This window comes from Archocentrus centrarchus, chromosome 17 (genome assembly GCF_007364275.1).
Source record: "Archocentrus centrarchus isolate MPI-CPG fArcCen1 chromosome 17, fArcCen1, whole genome shotgun sequence".
Classification (NCBI taxonomy): Eukaryota; Metazoa; Chordata; class Actinopteri; order Cichliformes; family Cichlidae; genus Archocentrus; species Archocentrus centrarchus.
In genome coordinates, this window is record NC_044362.1 from 32,447,642 (window position 1) to 32,466,538 (window position 18,897).

The 18,897-nt window shown below is 43.1% G+C and overlaps 1 protein-coding gene across 1 annotated transcript in view; it reads right to left on the reverse strand.

The window, feature by feature from the left end:
* Nucleotides 1–18,897, reverse strand: part of myo10 (myosin X) — a 125,716-nt gene that overhangs the window by 33,675 nt on the left and 73,144 nt on the right. Inside the window, exons 4-11 of the mRNA XM_030751891.1 lie at nt 15,882–16,069; nt 3,412–3,546; nt 3,190–3,314; nt 2,349–2,362; nt 1,955–2,039; nt 1,624–1,727; nt 927–1,056; nt 297–415 (exon numbers count right to left, since the gene is read on the reverse strand). Of these exons, the coding sequence (XP_030607751.1) occupies nt 297–415; nt 927–1,056; nt 1,624–1,727; nt 1,955–2,039; nt 2,349–2,362; nt 3,190–3,314; nt 3,412–3,546; nt 15,882–16,069 (900 nt within the window). The remainder of the gene's footprint in view (nt 1–296; nt 416–926; nt 1,057–1,623; nt 1,728–1,954; nt 2,040–2,348; nt 2,363–3,189; nt 3,315–3,411; nt 3,547–15,881; nt 16,070–18,897) is intronic.

Here is an 18,897-nt window from a genome sequence, read left to right on the forward strand (position 1 = left end):
CCAAGAACAGCAAAGTCAGCTGTTCCTGAACTTCTTTTTGCATTTAGACACCACTGACAAACACTGTGACTGCTTCACTAATGAAAGCAGCAGCAAGATCCCAGCACAGTGGAGGTGGGTTGCAAAGGAGCTTGCAGATTCACAGCACCGTAGGCAGGTTAAAGCAGCTTAAATAGCTTACCCTACATAAATTTGACAATTAGATGTGCAGAAGCGTCACGTCAAGTTCAGTTAGTGATAAAGTAAACGATCAAAGTCCTCAATCTGATATATATGATAGTGAAAGTACAACTGACCTGTTCCACAGTTAGCGGTGTGGAGATCTCCTCGCCCCTGAGGATCATGGACCGGTGCGTCAGGACCTCAGCTAACTGATCTGAGTTCAGCCCCAAGAGTTCAGATGTCCAGCTGAGAGCTGCCAACATATGAAACACACGTCATTAAAGACTTGAGACAAATTTGGACTTAAAATACAATTTTAAAGCACAGAAAACTTAAAAAACAATGCTTGAAATATTATACTTAAACCTATTTTTAAGATTCTGTTGGATTTTTAGCATCATCCCAGTCCTCATTCACACCACAGTTACTTCTGTCACCACCTGTGCAAGCTTGACCTTCGGCTATTGAACATTACATATTAGCACTAAGATCCTTCACTTCTTTGTGCTCTGAAGTCTGAATGTTTGGGGTTTCAGGGGAGAGTGAAACTAAGTATTTTGCTGTAATCTTCCAAAACAGACGCACTTAAACTGTTTGTCAATTTCTTTGCGTCAGGCGTGGTTAAGTTTAATCATGAGAACTACTTTGGTGACAGCAGTGTCTTACTTACAGGTTTGTAGGACCATAATTAACTCACCAAAGTTCCTGCAGAGCTTGCTGAGATGAGGAGCAGGGGAAAAGTGGACAGTGAGGGTAAACTCTACCTGATTTGGAGGAAATCTGAGCTCCTCCGGCCGTCACAAACTCGATGTTCCCCGCATGGAGGATCCCGGCCAGGAGGCGCAGGATCTCGGTGATGTTCTGCTCTGAGAACTGCATTGTCCGCATGGCATTCTGGGAACCGCAAACAAAGGGAAAAGAATGGATGAAAACCTCCGGACGCCTCACGTTGAAATTCTCCCAGGCTGAGGTTTGTTTTGGGAGAAAGCTGCGTTAGCTGTGCTGTTTCTGAGGTTTACACTGATTTAAAGCCATAATTCTGATGCTTTGGTTTGGCAGCAGTAAGTTCAGTTTTCAGTCTCACCAGGATCAAACGTTTCTTCCTCTGACTCGTGATTATAGAATAGAATAGAATGCCTTTATTGTCATTATACAGGATGTACAATGAGATTGGATTATAGATGATGAATACCACACAGAAATATAATGTATGTAAAACTATGCGGGGAAATGGAAAAATATGTGCACACTCTGTGCATTTTAACATTTTGGCACATTTGAAATTTAACTGAAAGGTTTTTGGAATACGACACATAAAGTGCTAATCTCTTAAAAGCATTTAAAACCTCAAAATACTAAAAATGATCATTCCTTTTAGTCTTAAATCAGTAAATGCAACATATTCATGTGTAAATGTCTGTGCAGCATCATGTTCAGCATCCCCGTCAGTGTCCGGCGTACCTGAACATCCTGAAAAGTGCCCTTGTCATTGATTGTCTTGTCGGCGTGGCAGTCGGACTGTCTCAGGTAGTGGTAGCTGTCAGGATGTGTCAAGCCGAACGCCTCTGCAGATGCACAAATACACAAATTACAACATCTGGAACACATTTTTGACCACGTTAGCTTTGTGCTCTTTCTGCGCCTGCAGCCTGTCTGCACTGATTCATAACGTGTGGAATCACCTGCATTAACTTTCCTGCTTAAATGCTTATTTAAGATTTTTGCAACTGACAAATTGTGATGCAAGGTTTATGATTTCCATATGATGATGTTATTTTTTCCCCGTATTCACCTCTGTGCTGGTTGTTAGTCCCTGCTAATATGGCGTAGAAAATGTGGTAGTTTCTCTCCCCCGGGTTCTGCCGGACCACTCGGTTCTGCAGAGCAAGAGGAGGGAACAGTAAATACACATCTTCACATCAATACAGATGCACATATTCAGATTTTATGCACCAAACCCTGGGCATCTGTTGGCTTGTTTGAGGTGTAGCCCTTTAGTCAGTTTAAACATCTAAATCTGATGTTGAAGATGGCAAGTTTTTACTACAATGTCAAAAACTCCACAGAAGCTTCTTGTAGCATTAATCTGAATCTTCCCTTTTTTACAAACACACTGGACAACAAAGCCAACAGGATGCTTTAAGAGTCAATGCAATGACAGAGTTGGTGGGAGGAAGAAGACTCACCTTTTCTAAGAGGTCTGTGGTCACAACAGTGTCAAGGCACAAAGCAGTGAAAAAGGCCTGCATGCATACGACTGCTGACACAATCATGCAAAAATGCTCAAAGACAACAGCATAAGCAAAGGTGCTAAAGCTGCATTTAAATTCTATTAAAATGAACTCCCGGCCCGCGGGCCGCATCCGGCCCCGCCCCCTACTTCCGGTTCGCGATTTGTTGTCAAAAATATAAGACAATTTGGTCCTTTAAGTTACTTTTTTGACATTTCGCTTTCCCCTCCAATTAAGAGGAGTTAGCGAAATGTCAAAAAAGTTTCTGACAACAAATCGCGGACCGGAAGTAGGGGGCGGGGCCAGATGCGGCCCGCGGGCCGGGAGTTTGAGACCGCCAGTTAAATGTATCCTAAAGTGCAGCTGGACCTTCATTCAGCTAAACAAATGTTAAAACTATAAAGTTAGTTAATCACATGACCTCTTGTGAACATAAAAACCATGTTAATGTTTTTTTTTTTTTTATGTGAATACACAAAGATGGAGAAATAATAAAGAGCTTCAAAAGGTGCCAAATTAAATGTAATTCTAAATTAGGGGATTAAAAAGAGTTATTATGACTAATTTACATATTTGTTGTCACCTGAACTGCAATCCTTGTTGAAGGATTTGTGCAGATAAATTAATTGGAAGCTGTGGTCATAACTTGCTTGTTGTGTTCTGCATATTTTTTACCCATGGCAGCATTTTTGCTAATCTCTTAAAGCAGGTCCTTCCTGTATGCTAAGCCTGGGTTGGAAATAAGCAGGCAAAGGAAGTGTGGGCCACTTAACACTGAGTGGGTTTTAAAGGATACAGTCGACAATTTTGCCTCCCTGGATGTTGCCTTTCTGGCTGAAATGCAGCTGGACAAATTTCCCAAAGCGGCTGGAGTTGTTGTTGTACACAGTCTTGGCGTTCCCAAAGGCCTCCATGATGGGACTGTGGAGTGAAGAAGGGATGTGATCATTAACCAGGCAAGCAATTAACCATTACCACATAGTATCATCTAGTTAACTTGTAATGATAATGTAATTACCTGCTCTCCAGCAGCGCCTCTTCCACATGTGATGTCTTGTCTCGGGACGATACTTCCAGTGAGTGTTGGCTCATGGCAGACAGGAACTTCAGGATCAGCTTGGTGCTTTCTGTTTTACCAGCTCCACTCTCTCCACTGAGGGACAGAAAAAAAAACCCACACAATCATGATGATGTGGCAGAAATTTGCCTGCAGCAGCTTTTAACTCACACTGACAAGCTGGGTTACATGTTAAACAGATACCAGCAGTGAGACACGCAGCTGATGGGGTCACAAGAGATGTCCAGAGGAAATGTTCCCAACCACAACCACTAGATGGAGCACTGGCCACTGCTAACTGACTTGGCTCATCTACTGAATGAAATCCAGACCTTTAAAAATTACACATGAAATACAATAGGATGAAAATAAGAAGTGAATAAACAGTACATGAAGCCACTGGAGGCGTGAAGCATGAAAGGCTGAGAATGGGAATGATCAACAGCAAACGACATGCACCTAATGGTTATTCATGCACTTTAATAGACTAGCTCTGCATGACCCTCAAACACAACAACAGGTGTGTTTGAGGCAGAGCTGTGTGCTTCACACGACCGTATCAGGAACATCTACTCTCACTGACATCAGTGAACAGCAGACAAATCTGTCTGAAATGTAACAAACTCGTGCGCTGCAACAATGTGGCAGCACGCAGTTTAATGACATTAATATGTTTTACTCTAAAAACTGAGGAGAACAATCAGAACCATTCATGGATAGTCATTCAGTAGCTGCAGTGCTTTATAGTAACTTCATATTAAACTACACACACACACACACACACACACACACACTCTCCATGCTCTGCGGTGATGACTATGATTTTGCATGTCAAACCACCTGACGAGCTTCATCTGCCTGATCTGATCCACAATCAGTGGTGTGCAGCGTGACTTTCATCCCACTGCAGGCTTTGTTTACACACACACACACACACACACACACACACACACACACACACACACACACACACACACACACACACACACACACACACACACACACAGAGCACTGGAGACATTTTTCCATCCAAGGATATGTGTTTCATATTGTCACTGGCAGCAGACGGACATTCGGGGTTTGTAGGAATCTTGTAATGTAGAAGAAAGTGTGCAGAGCAACAGACACAGAAGTTTCCTCTTGAACAACCTCGGGACATTTAACAGACACAGCAACTAAAAAAAAGGATAAGAGAAAGGTCTAAAATCACATGTGCAGTCGCACCTCTGCTGCTGTAATGGATAACAAAAGTGTCAAACACAGCAGGTTACCCTTACACACATCTCAGTGACATTTAACATGAACCTGGCAACCCACAGCTACACAGCGTGAGCTTCAGGAGAGCCGTGTTAATAATCAACCTGAAAACCCAGACACTGACTGCAACTCCTGACTGTTAGATTACTCCCCAAAAGACACATTATTCAACAGGCACACTAAGGAGAAACCCTTACTGGTCATAAGCAGGACAGCTAAAACTACAACAGCTCCTCTGACCTTTTCTGGAAGCCAATGAGAAAATCCATCAGTAAGGAAGCATGTCAGTGATACTGTAGGGAGACATTAGAACAAAGTATACTGAAAAGAAACCTACAGCGGTCCTGCATAACAGGCGGCTTTATAATCAGGGAACACATTAGCATTAGTGCATTAGCCACTGTAGCACAGCAGGCCTTTACAAAGGCTTCGACTGAGTGGTAGCCAGCAGAGACCGGTATGTAAAAGATGGATGCAGTTTACAAATCTGAAAAGTGAAATAAATGTTGAGCAGACTTAAACCTGCACTTTTAGCTCGGCTCTCAGGCTAAACCCTTCAAACTTTACACAGATGTTCTCTATCACAAGGGCTGCATGCTGACCAAGGGCCAAGGGCACGACTTCAAAACTGTCCAAGCTGGACCCATCAAACTCCACACACATCACAACACAGATTCTCTGACCAATGAACACAGACCTTTGCTGGACCACATCTATACAAACATCCCACCTCAGAACATCAGCAGCAGGTGTGTCTGAGAGCTGCTTCACTGACCACAGGTCAGTGTGGTTTTGTACAGAATATGGCTAAAAACAAGCGTTCCAAAATATTTACTTTATTATAATAGCACTTTGACCCCTGTTACAGTCACAGGTGCTCTTGCTTTAAAGAGGAACAGGGGTGACACCTCTGAATGCAAAAATAAGTCAAATGCATAGAAGTCTATGGGAAAATGACCCTCAGTTCAATGGCACTGTAATGTCAGTGAACACTTTCCTGACGAGTTTCTGGGCTCAGTTATTAGGTTCAGGTCCTGAATGTATGGTTCCCATCAGTGTCCATGGGGACGATAAAGCTTTTAGATTATAGTGAAAATTCAAGCAATATCATCTCCAACATATCTTCAATGTGTGTGTTTTTTTTCCTTTTTGGGTGGGAGCCTTAATTAAAGTTAACTGCAGAGTAGGAAGCACCGCAGCATGCCTGCTAACCTTTGTTTTAAAATCCTGTTTATGACACTTCAAACATCAGACCCTCTTAAACTGTTTCTTTCACATCTGCAAACATTTTCTAACAGTAGGTGTGACTTCATTTAGGAACAAAACTCTTCATTTGGATAATGTCTGGGAGACTCCCCATAGAGCGGCGGCTCCTTCTCCACTGAGCGGCACGAAAGAACAATCAGGACGACACTAAAAACATGAGTGGAAGAAACAAAGCTCATAAGAGACCCCAGGTTAGATCAACCCAATTCAGTTACAGTAACATTCTCTTTGTAAATGAACACATCAAAATTCTATTGTTTTCCATTTAGAATTATTTTTCCCTGAAGCTGAGTTGGGTTCAGAGGTCAGTGAAAGGCTGCTGTGACCTGGATTTTATGTGTATTAAAATTCCCCACTAACTCAGTTGACTAGGAGATGTTCGCAACCCCACAATCAAAGCAGAGATATGAAATATTGCAGCATCCTGGAAACAAACTGGATGTGATTTATAATGAATGTGGATGTTACACACTGGCCGCGGACTGAGGAAATTCCAGTGGAAAAGAGGCCGCGGGTTTCATACGGACAGACTGCATTACAGCAGACGTACATGCCACAGACTCACAACGCCATGAAAAACATTGATGCTCGTTTCATCACCTCTCCCACCACCGGCAACTAATCTGATAACACACAAATGTTCTTTGTTACCCGACAACTTAACCGAATCACTTGACAGCCGTCTTGCACGAACTTTCCTTTCTTTTATTTCACATCTCTGAAGGTGTCTTTGTTTGTGGGACGATAACAGAGTCAGCAGATTTTCTATTATAAATATTATCAGTCACAGTTTGGAGTAAAATCACGTTACACATACATGCATGATTCTGGGTTGTTGGTAACTTTTTATATATTGGTAAACTGAGAAAATCAGACTTGCAGCTGAGTTTCTGCTGAACAGACAAAGTGGAATAAAAGGTTTAAAATGTGCTAAATGAAAGAGTCACAGCAGCAACGCTGTAAATGAAAACCTGTTTTATCATCTACTTCATCTGCATGGGGCCATAAACAAAATAAACATGTTTGACTCAAAAGTAGCAATTTGAGCATAAATTTGATAGCAAAGTGTTTACGGAGGTTATAAATCAAGTCAGCATTATGGTCATTTTCTCCTAGAATTCTTTTTGCAGAGACGTCGCCGCCTGCTGGCCACAGGAAAGAAAGCAGGCTGAAAGCCTCAGCTTCACTTTTTAGATCTCCATGTCTTTATTTTACTCTCAGTGTTGTTTTAGGAAGTGATTATGGTTTGGGTTAAAGCGAATCCTTTCACAACATTAACCACATACAGAAGGTACAATTCTGCCATCTGCAAAAAAGGCTTCAGACTCAGAGACTATTACCCCCCCCCCCCCTCGAAAAGGATAAGCAGAAGAGGAAGGATGGATAGATGGATGGATGGATGGATGGATGGATGGGTGGATGGATGGATGGATGGATGGATGGATGGGTGGGTGGGTGGATGGATGGATGGATGGATGGATGGGTGGGTGGGTGGATGGATGGATGGATGGATGGATGGATGGATGGATGGATGGGTGGATAGATGGATGGATGGATGGATGGGTGGATGGATGGATGGATGGGTGGATGGATGGGTGGGTGGATGGATGGGTGGGTGGGTGGATGGATGGATGGATGGATGGATGGATGGATGGGTGGGTGGGTGGATGGATGGATGGATGGATGGATGGGTGGATGGGTGGATGGATGGATGGATGGATGGGTGGGTGGGTGGATGGGTGGATGGATGGATGGATGGATGGGTGGGTGGGTGGGTGGGTGGATGGATGGATGGATGGATGGGTGGGTGGGTGGATGGATGGAATGTTTGCCTTGTGAGAAACAGGTCAGCACATCGTTTAGTGATGGAGTATTCTGGTTGCCTTCTAGGTTTTTAAAAAAATCTGGTTTCAGTCAGATCGTTTAGAAATGAGCTCTAAACTTTTTTTATGTGTAAGTGCCTAAAAAAAAACTGTATCCAAAATTGAGAGAACCCATTTGTGGCCCTTCTTAAAAAGTAGAGCGCCGTGGCAACGACAGCCTTGTCATTTGTCTCTTGGACAGTACTTTGGGAAACGCCGCTTGCTTTAGCTGAGTTTTATAAATAAAGTTGAACTTGTAGGACGAGAGTCCACATCCTCAAAGCGTTTAGATTATCTCGAGTCCCTATGGACAGAGAACAGGACTGGACATAATATAAACTCTCAGGGTGTCTGGAAAATAGATTTGGACATGAACAGGCAGGTCCGTGTTATGACACTGTAGTTAACAAACGTGGAAAATGAAGTAAAGTCGTTTTACTGATTCATGGCAGACTGAAAAAAAACAGCAGATCTCAGCAGAGCTTCTCTCCAGCAGTGGATCAGAGTCTCTTAAAGGCTCTCCATCTGTGTGACTCATTTGAATAGCTTCTCCTATAGCAGAGGCCAAACCTGAAAGGGCCTGTTTAACGTAAGTCATGTAAAAGACTTCTGGCAGCGGGCCAGTTTACCCAAACTAGAACACACACACTCTGGAGCTAAACAGCACCCTGCTTTTGTACCAATCCCTGGCTCTCCACATGTTGTTGCCACCCAAGGTAAAAGTCCCCCACAGGCAGGAAAGGAGGGAGTCTTCAGTGAGCGTGTTGGACAAAGTGCCTCCACCGCTCTGGACCTCACCCAGAGCCTTTGTACTGAGCCAGAGTGCTGCAGACTCTGCTGGAGAGGGAAAGTTTCAGAGGGAGGAGGAGAAACTGAGACGCAACGAGAATCTGTCGGCACGGGTCATTTAATCTGCGCATGTGTCCTGGTTCTTTTCACTGGGACAAAAAGGTGAAACGTTCTCATCGATCTGCAGAAGCTGTTTTCTTAAGAAGATTAAGATTAAATTACATCTTGAATATGGGCTGGAACGCTCCGTGTAAGGTTTGACAGGCATGTCTGCACAACATGTGCTGCACACTCAGTTCTGTAAACTCAGATACTTCACTAGATTTCACCCATTTATGACTGTTAACCTTTTTACACTAAATAACGAGATTACATTGAAAAAAATAATCAAAAATTCCCATCATGCAATCTGCAGTGCCAATAAGGAGTGTCCTCACAAAAGTAGGACACTACATTTTTCAACATACTGATAACCTGGAACATTCGCATTATATTAACCAGTATGTTAAAAAATTTTGATTGAATAAAAGGAATAAACGTTAGAATACATCAGCTAATGTTACTCCAAGCAACTAAAAACCATCTGAATCTGTCAGTCATTACATCAAACTGTGGCTACTCAACATCCAAAAATCAAATCTCAGACTGGAAGTTACTTCAGCTGATAAAACATTAACATCACATCATATCAATGACTCTTCAGTGACGTAGCTGCTCCGCTACACTGTATTAATAAGAAGTATGGAGTCAATGCTATTTCCACTGCCATATATTCTGGATTCATGAACACACACACTTGCAGAAATGAAAGCGTGCCATCGAAGTGTGCATTCTTGTGATGGTACAGTGTGAACAATTTGAGACAGGATAGAAGCCGTGGCAGCGGACTGATGACCTCAGCTCAGGAAGTCTGATTATCAGGGCAAAGTGGAGCCTAAGTGCAGCTCAGCCTGAGCCTAGACTGAAGTGTGACTTGTGCCAGAAATCTCACCCTGTATTAAACCTTTAAACACGAGCTCTGCTGCAGCCCAGGCCCAGACTGTCGTACCTGCAGCTGGAGCTTTCAGTCTGAGCCCACACAGCTGTGCTGAAAGAGAAACCTTTGGCTACTTATTCAACAATGGACTCAATTCGAGGTGTTTTTCTTTGCCGGAGGTTTCTTCCTGAAAAGGGAGTTTTTCCTCCCCACTGTCGCCACATGCTTGCTCATAAGGGGGTCGTTTGATTGTTGGGGGTTTCTGTATAATATTGTATGATCTTTACCCAGCAATATTATACAGCTTAACTCAATTTTATTGGCATATGCCAAGTGAATTACTCAGAATACAGCAATTCACTGTATTCTTTCCAAACCTTTGACTGGTACTGTATGTTAAATAAAAAAAGAAAAACAAAACAAAAAAAACTTGTCAATATATCCATAACGCTGTAATGCTTTTTATTCACCAGCATCCTCCAAATTACGTTTCTACTGCAGCTCTATTTTTAGTCACTAATCAGGGATTAAAGCATAAAAATTATTCTGACGGAGCCCCTCGATACTGAGGAAGGGGGGGGGGGGCGTAGGGAATTATATTTAGGTCAAAAGTCACGCGCGAGCAAAAACAAAATCCACGCAAATAAGTTTATATCACGGGTGCAGGAATGTGTTCACATTCGCTCAATGAATTTCCAGGCGCGTAGAACTTTGTAGCCACGCGAAAAAAAAAGAAGCCAGTGCGCAGGCGAGACCGTCTGCTGTGCGCGCGCTGCAGCACTTTCACGCGGAACAAAATTCTACGCGAGTGAAGAAACAGACTTTTGAAGCTGCGTGAAGCTGACACCCCACCCACGCGAAAAATTCCAGCAAACAGATTGAGCGGTTAGTGCCGTTAACATTTTCGTTTGTGCTGCTTTCGTTTCTGAGTTATTAAAGATTATTTTTTTAGGTCATCTAAGGTCACCATCCCCCCCATCGTGCTCCTAAACAAACCAGAGTGGTCTACTTTTTCAGTGCGCCGTTTGTGCTGGTAGCTAGAACACTGAATAACACTGATAAAAATCGCATACCAAAAAAAAGTCTCATGTTTGGAGTTTTGCTTGTCTCATGTTACCCCTAAATCTGTTTCCTTTCTACCAAGCACTCTGATCCATTCCTTCCTTTGCTCACCAATCATGCATCAGACTCTCAGAGCAGGCGATTCAGAGAAATTGTGCCAAATCCCAAGAGAAACCCCCACAGGTATGTTTTCATAAGGCTTTGCTGCAGGGCTTTTGTGACCCCAGATGCCTGCGTAATTAACAAGGCTGAAGACTATTGAGTTTGACCCAGCATCCACCTCTGGGCCAAGAGGTCAGGGGCAAACTACTGGGGGAGGAGAGAACCCGCAGGTTGTGCAGGAAAACACCTCAACAGCTTTGCAACTGAATCAAATCTGAGTCATTCTGAACACAAAGGCAGCCCAAAAATCTGGGTTGTAACACAATTTGATGTTGAGAAAACTCCTGGTATTTGTGCTTGAAGCTTTTTTTAAATGACAAACTTGTTCTGATTATTACACTTCTATGCATTTGGAGTATGAACTGAAGTGCAATGATCTGCAAAGTTAGATGTTATGAAGTTATTAAAGTTGAACCAACACAAGCCGCTCTAACAGCCTCCACTCTTCTGGCTTTAGTCTTTCATTCACATGTTGGGACCTGGCTGCAGGGATTTGGCCTCATTAAGACCATTAGTGAGGTCCATAGGGTGGGTCACAGTCTGAGTTTCAGTTCATCATCAGTGGGGCTGGACGGGGTGAAGGCCAGTGTTTAATGCAGGTCAGGAAGGTGTAACCTCCAGGGGCTCAAAAACGAGGCCAACACGCTAACACCAAAAACTGCAGTACTTCCAAGTGCCACTAGGGACCAGCTCCAACAGAGAGTCAGTTCCCAAAGACTTCCAGCACAACGAAACAAAATGGTTTTGGCCTCTATAGCTAATTTCCTCCTTTGTTACACCTGTATGAGGACTGAATTCTTATACAACTCACCTGTTTATATTCTATTTAGACTGAAAGTCATGCCTTATTAGGATCATGGCTGCTTTAACTGAGAGGCACACACCTGCACAGCATCAGCTAGCTCTCTGCTAGATTGTACCTCTGCCAATCTGAGAGCTGGACTGGACAGAGCTGGCCTTCAGAAAAGTTTTATGACGAGCAACATGGCTTATTATGTGTCTGAGTTTAGTGAGTAAAATTCTGGTATTTTATTAGTTATTTAGCACTAATTATCTGCGCAGTGCACCCATTAGCTGATATCTTAGCAGTAGACGCTGCTGACCCAACAATGAAAAACAGGTTGATGGGAAACGCAGAGAAGCAGCTAATGAAATGTGAATCACAGCTCTGCACCTCCTGTTTATTGCTTCATTGTTCAAACTTAAAGCTGCCATGGTGGCATTCTCTGTGCACAGTGAACGTTTGGAGCTTTACCAGGATTCTCTGTGCTGGCGGGGGGGGGGGTTTCTGCTGAAATCTGCAGCACTGGCTCGGGGGGTGGGGGGGGCTTCCATTAAAACAACGTGGCTTGATGTAGGCAGGTATCCGCATCATTGAAAATACAGAGTGGCATTTATGAGCATTAATGAGCAGATGGCCTGGAGTTAGAGCTGGCCTCTTCCTCCTCCTCTTCCTCTTATTTTACACCGGCTTCTGTTTCATTCGCCTCCTCCTGCCTGGATCTGATTACCCACAATCCCTAAATCCAATGAGAGAAGCTTCCTGCCTCGCCTGAAAGTGCCAGCTTGCGATTTATAGCTCTTCTTCCTCACTCACACACACACACACACACACACACACACACACACACACACACACCACAAAGTGATCCTTTCTGTGTATGGGTGGGGTCCTGCCATGTTACATGTTTTACGAGGGTCTGCACCGAGACTGCTTTGGTGACTTTGGGGGACCTGCAGAAAAAATGTGTGTGTGTGTGTGTGTGTGTGTGTGTGTGTGTCAGAGCTCATTGTGAACCGTGCTGCGTACTGTGGCAGCTGGGCAGGACTGCGAGCCAGTGTTAAAATGATCCTCCACCCGAAGTCTAACTCCAGGGCGTCAAAGATACGAATCCTCACTCTCACGTGTTTTCAGAGCACGACTAATTCTCGAACAGCCTCGGTCGGCCCACACAACCCAGCAGCGTTCCTCAGGAAAAACACAGTTATTCACAGCCATCACTCAGAGTGGAGGGAGCTCCACCTTTAAACCATGCAACAAAGTTTTTTTTTACCGAGATGAACTCATATGCAACAAGTATAAAAACAAAAAAAAGTTTGAGTTTGAGTTCTCGGCTATAGATAGGGGCGGCACAGTGGTGCAGTGGTTAGCAGTGTTGCCTCACAGCAAGAAGCCGCCACCGCCATATGTGTGAATTATGGAGAATTATGAGGATCAGAATATATGGACCTATCAGTACACGGAGTTATGTCTCTTGTGTTGGTTTGTGAACCTGTTTTTTTTTGAATAATTGAACATCACTTTGTGGACAGACCTCAACTCCACTACTGCAGCCGGGAGTTTAGTGCCTTGCTTCAGGGTAACAATTAGCAGCTAATTAGCAGCTCAGAGGCAGTAAAATGCTCACAGAAAACCAAACCAGCGCTTAGACGTCAAAGTCTTAAACTTCTCCTTCCTGATGGGTCAAAAAAAGAAACTCAGGAGGGTGGCACTGCAGTTAAATAAATAACTACTTTAAACATTTTAAGAGTAAATTCTGTATATAATCTTAAGTATATTGGTAAGTATACAGTTCAAACATATACTGAGATGGGAACTGAGAAGGTAGTGTTCAAAAGCTCATGCTTTTTCAGTGTAATAACCTTTATTTCCCTATTTCCCAACCTTGTAAGCAGCTGAATTCTTACAACAATGGAGTGCATAAAAAAGCTGCAACATTAAAGCCCAAAATATTCCAAATATGAAAACAATCAGACTTAGAGGAGCATAATCAGGCAGTACAGTGTGTACCTTGGAAAACTCAGTGTGTCATTTACTCTATTTTAACAGACAGAAAACCAGCAGGTTGTGTTTTAGCTGAAACAACAGTTAAAGGTCACGACGCTGGTCTGCGGTTTGTCCTCTCAGGCCTGCATGACTTCACGTGCTGCTGCTGCTGCTGTCATGGAAAAAGCTGCACAGACAAATTATAGGCTTTATTTCTCTCATCACATTCTGCGGTAAATTTATATAGTTTCATAAACTTTGCCCCCTCCAGACCTTTTTGTGGGATAGCTTTAACAACATCTACGAGTTCAAGAAGGAAAAAGTAATTTTCCTGAAAAGCAAACGGTGATGAGGACAAACACAAAGAGGCTCCACAGCGGTGACACGCCTGCAGCTAACAAACTGCAGCGTGTATTTCAGGACCTTCTCTGACGCCTCTGTAACGTTTGCGTTTACGTCTCGCTCTCTGCACCGCGGCACGAATTCTTCCTGCTGACCAACATCCTGCCAGACTGCAGACTTTCCCAAACACATCCGAGCAGACAGAGAGTACAGGAGCCTGTCCTCAGTACACAAACAGGGAACAGGTCCATTCAATTTGTAAGTTAGGATTAAATATCATCACCAGGTTACTGGTGAAAGTAAGTAAATATGTTTTTATATGAAGCAGCCATCTTGTCAATGTCTCTAGGCAGTTATTAAGTTTAGGTCCAATGGTCACTGGGACAGAAAAACTACATTTATAGAATAACTGATAAACCAATTTCCCTGGTGGAGCTGGAAAAAGTGGCAGACAAAAAGGAAACCTGAGCATCTCTGCTTCCCTTGATTCAGGGTACGTGGTGGCAGAACATTAATGAACAGGATATCTCTGAACAGGTCCTTCTGGTTCCTCACCAGCATCGCACCGGTGCTGGTGAGGAACCGGTTCTTCGTCGGTATCTTTTGAGTGCCGACCTCCATTTTTACACATTTGAGATCAGATTATTGTGTCGCGTTCCTCACAGAATTTGGAGGTGATTTCTACTTCACACTTTATTTGAGAAATCTTGTGACAGTGGATCATACTGGAAGGTTATGGGTCGTAGATGGTCGGGCCTTCAGCAGCTGCAACTTAAACCATCAGCAACGCAGAGGGGATTAAACTCTTATTAATTAAGGTCTAACAATAAAAGCCCGGCAACTAAACTTTCTGCTTTCCTCACAAACTTAAACCAGTTTAAAGCAGACACATGTGCCTCATTATCCCCAACTCTGTTTAAGTGAACCAAGCAAGGCAGTAAACTGCTGCCAGATAATCCTCAGTAACCCCCCCCCCAACACACACACACTGTTACAATTCAATTAAATTTGATTCAACCCAACAGTCAAAACGACCCCCTATGAGCAGCACTTGGTGACAGTGGGAAGGAAAAACTCCCTTTAACAGGAAGAAACCTCCATCAGAACCAGGCTCAGGGAGGGGGGGTCATATGCTGGGACTGGTTGGGGCAGTTACAAATAACACTGACCTGATGCACTGGACTGGGGTTCTGCACAGATCATAGGTACTGACCACACGTGACTAAGTGTTCTTAATTTATTTGCTTTTCTCTATTTTTGACTATTTTGGTGCCAACAACACAGCGCTGCTACAGGAAGTTCAGCGTCCACGTATTCAGGATCCATGATGACCACTGAGAACAATTCCCACACAGTCAAACTCAGTCACATCTCCTGCATCCGCTCTTCACTAAATTAGGAGGCAAATATGATCATATCTGAAACACAAAAATAGCTCCTTTTTAACTCAGTGGGGAAGAGAACGTCTGATAGAACAATAGAGACGCAGTGGATGTGAAAGTTGTCCAGCTAAAATCAAAGAGGAAGGATGTTGGGAAGGAAAAGAGCAGAGAGAGGATGGAGATAGAAACAGTGTGTGTGTGTGTGTGTGTGTGTGTGTGTGTGTGTGTGTGTGTGTGATCCTCAGAGGTGCAGCCAAAGAGCTGAGGAGACTTGAAATCTGATCAAAGAGTTTGGTGCAGTGAGGGGGAGCGATTAAACAAGCTAAAGAGCTCAAAGGTTTATTCAGAGGGGAAATAAGAACACTCGATAAAAGCTCAGACAAACACAGTACTGATGTCCTGAATGGGAATCATCAGGTCTGCAAAAGGTGCAAAGCAATAAGGAAATATTTAAAATATTACTGCCCTCTGGCTGTTTGTAAAATAATAATAAAAAAAACATTCTGGAGATTCAAAAACAATCAAAATTCACTAAAAATAGAAAAATCAGAAAGAAGATTACACACCTGATGAGGACACACTGGTTCTGCAGCCTCTTCCACAGCGACCGGTAGCACTCATTGGCGACGGCAAAGATGTGCGGCGAGATTTCACCGAGGTGGTGCTGGCTGTACGTGTCCACAGCAGGTCGATCGTACAGGCCAGGGAGCGGCTGGTACGGGTTCACCGCTGCCAGGATGGAACCGATGTATGTCTGTGGATCCAAAAAAGAGTATTAACTGAATTATCAGAGTGTATAAAGACTGAAAAGAAAGCAGTTACGACAGTATCATTGTGTAATCAAAAGAAGGTACACAAATAAACAGCAACGCACTTTTGTACGATGTTCATGATCGCTATCATAAAACGAGACATTTGTAAGTTGTGCATCGTATCGCTGCATGTTTTAGGTCGGGGTGTGAACCACAGAGAAACACATGATACAATACGATCACAGTAAAGTACACGATACAGTGATTCTGCAGTACTTTGATATGTGGACAAATATCCACAATAGATATCTGTGTGTGAAGAAGAAAATGAACTTCTAAAGAGGCAAACAAATTACTAATATGTCATTCCAACTAATTAGCTCCATGTTTTCCTTCTCTTAACTGTTCCCCCTGAGAGTTTCATCCTCTTCATTACTCGGGGTTCCAGCCAGCGGCTGATCGCCTGGCGCCGCGCCGAGGTCGTTTGAATTCCACAGGTTAGCTATCGAAACTCTTCGCTATCACTGCAATTAGCAAGCGAGCGCGCACCCGCACGCTCCGCCCCTTCGCCGATACAAGATTCTGATTTGTTTTCTTTCACTAGATCTCTGAGGTACGATATTATTTCACCGCAATTTACAATCTACCACCAGGGACGGCCGGTTTTGTTCATACTTGATTTCACGGGGCTACAGAAAGCACAGTAACGACCAGCGTGAAACTGAGGGGGAACTAGAGGAAAAAAGGAGCTCAAAGGAGAACTTGGGCTTCCTATTAAACATAAAATCCCAGGAGCTGTGAGAGGCCTTGGAGAAAAAAATACAGTTCCCAGCAAAATGTCACCTTTAATGCAGCTAGTGACCTGCATTAAAAACGTGATTGTTCATGCTGACAATGTGATGATGATATTCCTACGTAGGAAATGCTGTTAGCAGCTGATCAGATCGATAAAACACCTGAATTATAATGTTTTTGTTGTGTACGCTTTTTACGTGATTTCCTTCCATTGGTGGAAGGAGATGGCGCTCTGGGACACGTTGAATGTGTGATATGTAAGTGTAACTCTTCTGGTTTATATGCAAAAAGAATTATCACTCTATCGATCTAACTGTTCACCAAGACTGTAATCAGCAAGCGGGCATGGTATTAAGCACTTAGCATTAGCAAGCTTATTAGCATCAGCTTGCATAAGCTGCCCTCCAAAACACACACGCTGGGCTGAAATGTTTTTCTGGCTAGAACGCTGTTATTAATTAGCTAAGATCACTTTGCCTTCGTTTGTATAACGTGCACCACCATGAAGAGTCCTGAAGTAGTGAGTCTGGTAAGTCAAAATATATCTGTACGTTTAACTAAAAATACTGATATTTGATACCAGTTATTGATAACATATTGACAGAGAAAGCAAAGCAAAATATTGCCAAGCCAATATATATATTTGTTTTCCCTTCATTGCCATTTCAAAGCATAAATGCTTGCACAACATCCATTCTTCTCTGATGATAAGTCTCTGGACCTATCTGCCATTATCCATCATTTATTGAGCAAATATCAGAGTAAATCATCTCTGCTGCCTCTCAGTGCTCAGGTGGAAGCATCGAGGAGCCAAAGGCTGCACTTGAATCCAGTTTCTCAGATGGAAACACAGAATCATAAAATCCGTATTAAGTTCCCAGGAAGGTGGACAGCAGCAAACATCAAACATGTGACCTTAGGGATGAACACAGCCTCTTTTACAAGTTCCACTCAGCCTGTGAGGAAAGCCCAGCAGCACAGCATTCAACACATTTGACCTTTTGCTTTTATTTTCACTGCTGAATATTTTCCAAACTAGCTTCAGAGTTCAAAGCAAAACAAACCAAACTGCTGAAATAGAAGCTTGTGAAGCCAGAAGAAATTTTGGCTGAAGCTTCAGTGCTGTGGTGGTGACTAATGGATAAATAGGCAGGCTTTGGAAGGGAAGAAAAGGCAGCACATTAACATGTATCTGTGAGAAAACATCTGGATATTCCTACAGCTGGCCTCCGTTTGCTGTAAAGGTTACAGCAGAATTAGTCGGGTTCTCACAGTTACTCGGACCGGGCAGAGAAAAAAGGTAATGCTGTCAGAAACGCTCGCCATCAGCCGTGAAGGTCTGAGCAGTTGCAAAGGTTAGAGAGGCATTAAGCCGATTTTCACATCCACTTCAGCATAAAAACAGTGACGCTTTCATAACTTGTAAGTTCTAGGAGGTCCAGTAAACAGAGAGGGAACTTTTCCATCTCCCAAACATGCTTACATTCCAAAAAAGCTGGTCTTTCCACTAAAACAAAAGTACAGGAAAAGTAAAGGTCATTCACTTTCAGTTCAGAAATGTTAGCATTGTCGGTTTACCCCAGACAAGCTTCTTTTTTTGGACATATCCCAAAGAGGCACGTCCAAACCAAAATAGTTTTTCTTCCTGAACAATCTGAATTACAGCAGTAACGTTCCAGTCTCCTCTGAAAGGCAACAGTCTGCATTTTATTAAGTCAGAATTCAGAAAAAATATAGAAAAAGCAACACAAATGTTGATCTGGAGCTCAACGATGAAGCCAAATGTCAAAAATTAGTGTCCTCTATTGGCCATGAGTCACTCCCGTCTTAAAGTGCTTAACTTTCCAGCACAAATACACACAGTTACAGCCACTTGGCCTTAAAGTTATACATCATTAGCGGGGTAGTTACTTTGACTGAGAGGTGGAGACAGGCTAACTATAGCTAACTGCTTCAAATCAGCTAATGAGAGTCACCAAACTGTATTGCTCGTCCTTGTCTGTGGTGTTGATGCCTCTTGGAACATTTTAATAAG